Source organism: Carcharodon carcharias, chromosome 19 (genome assembly GCF_017639515.1).
Source record: "Carcharodon carcharias isolate sCarCar2 chromosome 19, sCarCar2.pri, whole genome shotgun sequence".
NCBI lineage: Eukaryota > Metazoa > Chordata > Chondrichthyes > Lamniformes > Lamnidae > Carcharodon > Carcharodon carcharias.
Window position 1 is genome coordinate 102416996 of NC_054485.1, and position 9208 is coordinate 102426203.

At 45.4% G+C, this 9208-nt stretch overlaps 1 protein-coding gene across 1 annotated transcript; it reads left to right on the plus strand.

Moving 5' to 3' along the window:
* The first annotated feature begins 449 nt into the window (after positions 1-449).
* Positions 450-8974, plus strand: LOC121291554 (CCN family member 1-like). The gene is made up of 5 exons (XM_041212914.1): positions 450-940; positions 2375-2579; positions 2953-3267; positions 4423-4622; positions 6074-8974. Exons 1-5 carry the CDS (start codon positions 836-838, stop codon positions 6401-6403), a joined length of 1155 nt encoding a protein of 384 aa, XP_041068848.1. The 5' UTR covers positions 450-835; the 3' UTR covers positions 6404-8974.
* The last annotated feature ends 234 nt before the right edge of the window (positions 8975-9208 follow it).

Sequence of the window (9208 nt, forward strand, 5' to 3'; positions counted from 1 at the left end):
GTGCTGCGCTTTAGGGTGGGTGTGTGCTTTGGGAGCCCTGTCCCCGCCCTGAAGTATGTTGTAAGCGTTTTGTTCAGTAGAAGAGGTTCAGGGGCTTGTATGGTTGAACAGTGACTGTTTATTGGTAATGTATAACTGTACAGACATGTACAAAGCATAGCCCAGACTAGGAGCTAACTCCATGCTTGCTTCTACCAGAGTCTCTTGATCAGGTCTGTTCCATGTGTACTGTCAAAAAGGCGCTATAGAAATTTAAAACGATGTAAGCCAACACAACAGCAAATGCTCAGCGAGCAGGAGGGAGCTGTGCCAGGGACGATTCTGAGAAACAGACCGGAGTGACGATGAGTCAGCGCCTCTCCAGGAATTGTAACCACAGGTTTATCTTTCTGAACACCTTATCTGACAAGCAGGGCATGCATATAAATAACATGCACACACACACAAACACAAACATATGAACGAGAGGAAGCACTGGGAGCTTAGGAAAAGGCAAAGGAGCAGTACTCCGAAAGAGCTGCTTCTCACTAGGAAAGATGTGACGTGTGTTCTCTAGGCTTTTTTTTTGACTCGGTTGCAGTCTCTGATCTTCTCCCAGTCCAGCCAGCAGGATAATCCCAGTAAACCCCTCAGCCTGGGGACCACTAGTTAGGTCCTCAGAGCAGTTTGGTTGTCAAGATAATCGGGCGTGACAGAATTGTGGATTGAAGATCTGCTCCAAAACCATCGTCCCACCCTTCTTAACTTGTCGCTGTTGTCGTGAAGCAGAGTGTTTGGATCTTTTCGGCTCTTACTTCTGACTTGCAGCTCGGCAATCGACTAGTTTCAGACTGTGATGAACTTCAGGATGAAGAGGGGTCCATTTGGCTTGGGACTGGGTAGCCGCCTGGCACTGTGGTGTGGGCTTGTTCTGCTGGGCAGCTCGAGCCCCGCTGACCTGGTAAGATAAAATGCGTCTCCTCAAATTGTGTCACTCCAAGCCATAAAACGATAGCACACAGACTGGAAGTGAGTTAAACAGGGACTAACACCTGGGGCATGAGATATATAGGGAATAACAGATACTGGGAGTGAATTATATAGGGAGTCACATTTAGCAGTGAATTCTGAAGGATATAACAGATTAGGAATGAGCTACATAGGGAAAAACACACTAGATGTGAGTTATATACAGAATGACTATGGAGTTATATAGGGGGATAGCACCTTGGAGTGAGTTATCCAGGGAATAATACCGAGGAGTAAGTTAAATAGAGAATAACACATATTGCGGGTGAGTTATATAGAGAATAACACAAAGTAGAAATGTATTATATAGAGAATTACACCCTGGAGTGGATTATATAGAGAATTACAGTTGGGACTGAGCTAGTTAGGGAGTAACATGGACTGGGAGTGAGTTATATTGTGAGTAACATGGACTGAGAGTGAGTTATACCTGGAATGGCACCAACTCGGATTGAATTGTTTGGAGAATAGCTGGTATTGGGACTGAGTTATATAGGGAGTGACTCAGACTGGAAATGAGTTATATGGAGAATTATAAGCACTGGGAGTGAGTGATATAGAGAATAATACAAACTGGGAATGTTTTATCAAGAGTAAATATACGCTGGCAATGTTACACATATTGGGAATGTTATATTCAGAGTAATTGGGTGGGGGGGCTTGGTGATTAGTCAATATCACTACCTGATAGGCTGTGTTGGGTCATGAAGGCATTGGGATTAGCTGTGGTGCATTCAAGGTCAAAGGTCTTGCCAAAATTCAGTGTCTGGTTTCACTGAGTGGTCACCGAGACAGAATACGGAGAGTGGCAGGAGCACCTCTAGAATCATATCACAGGAGTCTCATTAGGTCGTAATCTCTGAGTCAGGTGGTCATGAGTTCAAGTCTCTCTCCAGACATCTGGGCACAGAATTCAGGCTCACCCTTCCAGTGTGGTTCTGAGGGAACATTGAACTGTCAGCGAGCCCTCAGTGGTGGCACCTTTAAACTGAGGCACTGTCCACCCTCTCAGGTCAAACGGCCATTATTTTGAAGAAGAGGCCGGTGAGGTCTCCCTGTTGTTCTGGCCTAGGTTTAATTATAGGAGCATCACTCAAGTAGCATCACTAAAACGACTACTGGTCATTTCTTCATTGCTGTTTGTGGGAACTTGCTGTGCGCACATCTTCTGTTGAGTTTCCTACATTACCACAGGGACTGCACTTCTGTAAGGTACTACATTGGCTGTAAAGTGCAGTGTCATGCCTGTGGGGTTGGGAAAGGTGCTATTTAAATGCAGGTCTAATTCTTTTCAGGCAAAGCAGAGAGGAAAACATAAAGAGCAAAATGGCTGAGGAGGTGATAACAGAATCTCCTTTATTCACAGGCGGTGTGTCCTCCCGACTGTCGCTGCCCAAAGTCACGGCCGTGCCCTCCGGGTGTGTCTCTGGTTCTGGATGACTGCGGCTGCTGTTGGGTTTGTGCCCGGCAGTTCAACAAGGACTGCAGCACACTGCGACCCTGTGACCATGACCACGGGCTCCGTTGCCAATTCAAAGCAAATCTGAATGCCACAACGGGAATCTGCAGAGGTGAGGAGAAATGGCGTCCAGGGCTTTGATATCTCACCACCACCCCCACCCCGCCCCCAGCCCCCAATGGGCTTCAAGGGCATTTACACATCACAACACCAAGCATCGAGGGCATCTACACCTCACAACACCAGGCATTGAGGGCATTTACACATCATATCAATAGCCTTCAATTTAGCCACATCTGATTTTCTATTAGGGTTACCAGATGGATCATTTAAGAGATAATGACCTTGATATTGACCATTTCATACTCTCACCTGCTGTTAAAATAACTCCTTTTGAAATCTGCCCGTTAAAATCATTTTTTTTTGATGTGCTGAAAGCAGTAGTTTGGCTGACCTTGGCCCACATTATTTCCTCCCTCTGATAGCCAGCAGCCCAGGACGGCCTTGTCTCATGAATGGGAGAGTCCACCAGCACGGCGAGATCTTCAAGCAGACCTGTCGGCTTCAGTGCACCTGCAAGGATGGTAAAGTTAGCTGCACCCCCCTCTGCCCCTCGCACCTGTCTCTGCCACCCGCCTTCTGCAAAGATGCTCAACTGGTCAAGTTGCCCGGCACCTGCTGTGAGAGGTGGAAGTGCACATCAACCTACTCCAAGGACGACATGGCACTGAAAATGGGCAAGTGGAAGGAGATAGTCATGGCCGCAGGCAAGGTGGCCAAGCAGCGGAAAGCAGTCCACAGTAAGTAGGAGCGAGTGAGCAGCAGAAAGCCCCTGGATGTCCTTTAAAGCCAAGTACTCACTTTTTTCCCTTAACTTCTCCAGGACAGAAATACCACCGCCAACACTGAAGGTTGCATGTCGCTCATACTCTGAGATGGGTTACAAGGAAAAACTTAGCTTTATACAGTGCAGATGGAGGCCACTCGGCCCCTCATCCCTGTGCTGGCTCTGTGAAAGAGCAAACTGATTAGTCCCCCCCCCCACCCACATCCCCCCCACCCCCAGTCTTTCCCCATAGTTCTGCATATTACGCCTGTTTGAGTATATGTCCAATTTCTTTTGTATGGAGAGGAAATTGAATTTCCAGTTCAGAATTCCATTCTAAAATATAAGTTAAACCCCATCCTTTCAATGCCCCCTACCCACTACACCGCCCCCCCTCACTCCCTCCACCCTCCTACCGTCCTGCCCCCCTCACCACCACTACTCGGGAACAGGTTAGGTTATGTTGAGATTCCTGTTGTAAACTCAGGCTGATTTTACTCCCTAATGAAGTCAATAAGGCATAAGCTTGAACGGGGTATAAATGATCATTTGGTTTGAATGAGCCAAGGGAGTTTGGTCAAATTTACTCCCTAAATGTTTACATTAGGCAGTTTCAATATTGACATGAAAATGTGATGACAAATTGTGTGAAGAAGACATTGGAAAGTTTGAATGGCAGAGTGTGAGTCTCTGTGTCTATATTTATGTGTATGTGTGTGCATATATATGTGTTTGTGTGTGTATTTATTTTTGTGCAGTTTTTGTGTCTGGAAGGGTATGAGGTTTTGTGTGTGTGTGTCTTTGTGTGTGTAAGAGAGAGAGGAAGTCTGTGGCCATAAACGTGTGAGAGTGCTGTGGGTATCTTGTATATGTGCACATGTGCAAATGTTTGTACTTCTGTGTATGTATGTGAAAATATCTGGATGCACATGTGTTTATTTATAGGGAAAGAATGTAGTTATATGTATATGGGTGAGTTTTGACAGTGTTGCACTTAAGAATGTTTGTATTTGTTTGAGTGTATGTGTGTCCATATGAGTGTGTGTGTATATATATATATATATATATATATAAATATATATAGTATATACATTTCACTATTTTTGTGGACATTCCTTGTCTGCTCCAGAGCCGAGAGTTTTCGAGAGACAAAGCTCCAGCCGTCCCGACTGCCAAGTCAGAAGCACAATGTGGTCGCCATGTTCACAGACTTGTGGCATGGGCATTTCCACTAGACTGAGCACCAACAACACCTGGTGTCAACCAAAACAGGAGACCAGACTGTGCCAAATACGGTCCTGCCATATGCTCAATGATGTCCATCTCAAGGTTAGTCATTGTAGAGGCGAGTGTGAAGCACTAACTAAATATCCAGTTGGAACGAACCAATCAGTGTGACAGCCTGCAATAAAATGTATTGTTCTAGATAAATGTAACAACCAGCACCATGGTGTATGGTTCTAGATCAACATGGCAGCCAGGTCCATAATGTATTGCTGTAGATCATTGTGGAATCCAGCACTGTGCTGTATTGTTCTAGACCAATATAAGTCTGCACCATAATACATGGTTCTGGATCAATGTGAGACCCTGTGCCATAATGTATTGCTCTAGATCAATGTGACAGTCTGCATGAATGTATGATTCCAGATCAATGTGGAAGCCTGGACCATGATGCATGGTTCTAGATCAGAGATAATCTAAGCTGTGACCTGATATTCTAGAGTAATATGACATCCTGCATCACATTATTATTTCCAAACAATGTGATAGACTTTACAATAACATTGTTCTATATCAGTATGATACCCTGCAGTATGACATATCATTGCACCTTAGCATTATATATAATACAGTTCTAGGTCAGCATAGAAACCTGACATGTGCTATAATGTTCTAGCTCAATGCCTGCTTCAGAACAACTGCTTTAAGACACGGGAACATGAAGTGTGTCTGAGTGAGTTAGGACCTTGCCCGTTCATTTCCACCACCTATGATTGTGTCTATTGTTGGATTGTTGGGATGCATATCTCTCCCAAGATGGTCCAATGAGCCGACTACTATTTCCCTAATTTAGGTTTAAATCAGTGTCAAAATCTGCTCTCGATGGTTCATCAAGTGAGCTCACTCACTGTACAAGGCTCTGGACACAAGCCCTTTCTGACTTAATGTGCTGATAGAGGACGGCAGTGCCACCTACTGGGAGAAAATATTTATGGCAGCAAACAGTTGCCATATCCAGTAAAAAGAACAACTTGCATTGATGTAGAGTCTGTAACATAATAAATCTTCCCAAGGCACTTTGCAGAAGTGTTACCAGGCAAAAAGTTGATGCAGAGCCACGTAAGGAGATATTATGAGAAGTGACCACAAACTTTGCCAAAGAGGGAGCTTTCAAGGGGCATCTTACAGGAGGAGTGAGAGAGATAGAGAGACAGAGACAGAGAGGTTTAGGGAGAGAATTCCTGAACTTAGGGCCAAGGCACTGAAGGCACAACCAGAATTGGGGATGTACAAGAGGCCAGGATTGGAGGAGTGCAGATATCGCGGAGGGTTGTAAGGTTGGAGGAGATTGCAGAGATTGGGGGGCTGGAGAGATTTGAAAACCAGGGTGAGAATTTTAAAACTGATGCATTTTAAGAGGGTACTTTTTTTTTACTAAAGGAGTGAGGGTGGGGGGAGGGGTGGGGGGTGGGAGGTGACCTGAGCACTTCCTGAGACAGACGCTTCACACTGGCACACACTCACTCACACTGCGGCCAATTCTGTATGTGTTTCAGGCAGACAGTAAGTGCCAGAAGAGCGTAAAGGAGCTGGAGCCCAGGCATTTTATCTACCAAGGGTGCACCAGCCTGAGGAAATACAAGCCCAAGTACTGCGGCCTGTGCACGGACGGGCGCTGCTGCCGGCCTGTGGAGACCAGGACCACGAAGGTGCGTTTCCGCTGCCTGATCAGAGGAACCATCGTCAAAGATGTCATGAAAATCAAAAGGTGCGAATGCAACCAGCACTGCCACCAACAGAGTGCCCAATACTGGTCGGATGATGGGGCGCTCAGTGAGTCAATCAACTGGCTGACGGGTGCCGAGGGAACCCAGGACAACTTCTGAACGCAGGTTGGATGCCAGGGCAGACCTCGACTCTGGGTTGGCACCCAGATGTGAAATAGCAGGAGGAGTGCCTGCTGCCCTCTATGATGGAGGACTCTGACACTGCAATACCACCCCCACCCTCGCATATCACTGCTCAGCCTCCAGTTCACCTTCGATGTCAATGTTAGCCACTTTTTAAAGATGCCTTTTTAGAAGCTAGGGTCAATAATGTGCCTGACAATTAAATGTGTTCATTGTAGTTTAAAAAAACTCACTTTAAGACGATGTACACAACAGCCTGATGCTGAGGAGCTAGAGTGTAAAAATAAACTCCACAGGGAGCTGTGAGTGGTTCAAAACTATTCACAGTGCCTTTGTTTGAAGGCAGCCAAATATTTTAACTGAGTTGAAATTCACACCTCCCCTTCATACCATGTTAAAAACAAGCATTCAGTATCCAGTTCTTAGTGAGTTTGCTTTGAGGTGTTTCACAAGGCTTAAGCCATCGAACAGATTGCTGAACACAAGCAACCAGTGGCGCCTTATCATAGTCAATAAACTGTTCCCCAGATAGCTAGTGTCCACACCCACTGGCATGTATACCCGCCCTGGCACTCATGAACCAAATTCCCAGCTATGGATGAACAGCACCACTGCTTTGTGGGTACCCTGGGAGAGCTGAAGGTTAAGGGAGCTAAACCCTGACAAAAAGCGGAGTCCAAAGGCAAATTGATGTCAAAAACCTGTCATCTTTCTGGCAACTCCTACAACCCAAACTGGTGCCAAACATAGGGTTTTGTGTCTCTTGGTCTCCAACCGGGGAGGTCAAAGGAGTTGGGGGGGGGGGGGGGGATGCTGCTGTTTGGTCAGACCAGGGTCTCCAAAAATTTTATCCAGCCTTGCCTCCTGGAGACGGTTGCACATCACTCACATTCTGAGATGGGGTGCAAGAAAAAGGCTCAGCATTATGCAGTGCAGTTAGAGGCCATTCAGTCCCTCAATCCTGTGTTGGTTTTTTGTAAGAACTATCTCTTGCCAAATTGAGAACAGGGGTGGACAGATTAATTGGCTGGTGTTTCTTCCTACACTGAAAATGAATTGTGTGTCTCAATAACCTGCCACATTTATTAAACACAACACAGAAATTTCCAGAAAAATACACTCCTGCTTTGTTTTGGGAGGGGTTTCTGAGGTCAGGTTTACAATTTTAGAAACTTCCGGACACTTTGCTCTGCGTCTGTCCAGTCTAATCTGAAACTGTACAGGTGATGGAAGAGCTCTCTCTTCCAGGGGTTATGGTGAATTTTTAACATTATTAAGGACCTTCCCCCTCAGGCAAGATGAGGTAGGGGGGCTTGTGTGGAGCATGAATCCCAGCATGCACCAGCTGGGCTGAGTGGCCTGTTACTGCGCTGTCACATTATGTGTAACTCTATGTAATGCTTTGTAATTCCATATAATCCCAATTTATAAAACTCACTAATAAATCCAATAAGGAATTCAGGAGAGGCTCCTATGAACAATAATAACATACAGATTAGGGGGCAGGAATGGGCCATTCAGACCTCTGAGCCTTCTCCGCCATCCAATAGGAACGTGACTGACCTGACTGTGGCCCCAACTTCACATTCCGCTGATCCCCGATAATCCCTGGCTCCCTTGCTAATAAAGGATCCATCTACCTCTGCCATAAAAAATATTCAATGATTCTGCCTCTATTGCTCTCTGGAAAAGAGATTTCCAAAGACTCATGACTCTTTTGAGAGAAAAACTTTCTCCTCATCTTCATCTTAAATGGGAGACCCCTTATTTTTAAACTGTGTCCCCCTAGCTCTAGTCTCTCCCACAAGGGGGACATCCTCTCAGCATCCACCCTGTCAATCCCCTCAGGATCTTATATGTTTCAGTAAGATCACTTCTCAATCGTCTAAACTTTAATGGGTACAGGCCCAATCTGTCCAACCTTTTCTCAAAAAATAAACCACCCCCCCTCCCCCCATCCCAGGTATCAGCCGAGTGAACCTTCTCCGAACTGCTTCTAACGCATTAATATCCTTTCTTAAATAAAGAGACCAAAACAGTACACCGTACATATGTGGTCTCAACAACATTCTGTACAGCTGTAGCAAAGCTTCCCTACTTTCATATTCCACCCCCCTTGCAATAAATTACAACATTGCTTTTGCCTTCCTCATCACAAATTAATTAAATGTAAACCCCACCGGCTGCTATTGGTGGAATTTGAACCCATGACCCCCACCAGACCATTAGCCTCAGCGTCTGGATTACTGAGCTATAGCAATGGGACAAAGTTTGACAGAGTGTGGTTAGAATGTAGAACTCGCTACCGCAAGAAGTAAAGTTAAAACGCGCTGCTGCGTTGAGAGAGGAATCTAGATAAGTACATGAGGGAGAAAGGAATAGAAGGATATGCTGACGAGCTGAGATGAAGTTGGGTGGGAGCAAACAGATGTGGATCATGGACTTATTGCGCCGGATGGTGTGTTTCTGTGATGTAAAAATTTTATGTAATGCCACGCTACATTGTGTAATTCTATGTAATCCCGGTAATAAATGGGATCGAATTAATTGTCTGCGCTGAAGTGATTTTTACATAAATATTTCTGCATGCAAAAACAAGACTCATTTTAATAATACACCCTCTGCATGCTTTCCTGCACAGGTCATGATTCTGCCTCATTATTTATTTTTCACACCAAGACTGGTGGAGATCTGGAATTCTCTCCACTCCCTCTTGTCGTTGTTCTGGCATGTTGGAGGCGTGATCCAAATCCAGTTATATGTTAAACAACCGCAAAGTCA

Excerpts from the sequence above, each read along its gene's own strand:
- LOC121291554 (XM_041212914.1), top strand. The coding sequence starts at position 836 with ATGAACTTCAGGATGAAGAGGGGTCCATTTGGCTTGGGACTGGGTAGC. Across the intron at positions 2,580-2,952 it reads CACAACGGGAATCTGCAGAG|CCAGCAGCCCAGGACGGCCT; the intron begins GTGAGGAGAAAT and ends TCCCTCTGATAG. Across the intron at positions 4,623-6,073 it reads TCAATGATGTCCATCTCAAG|GCAGACAGTAAGTGCCAGAA; the intron begins GTTAGTCATTGT and ends TATGTGTTTCAG.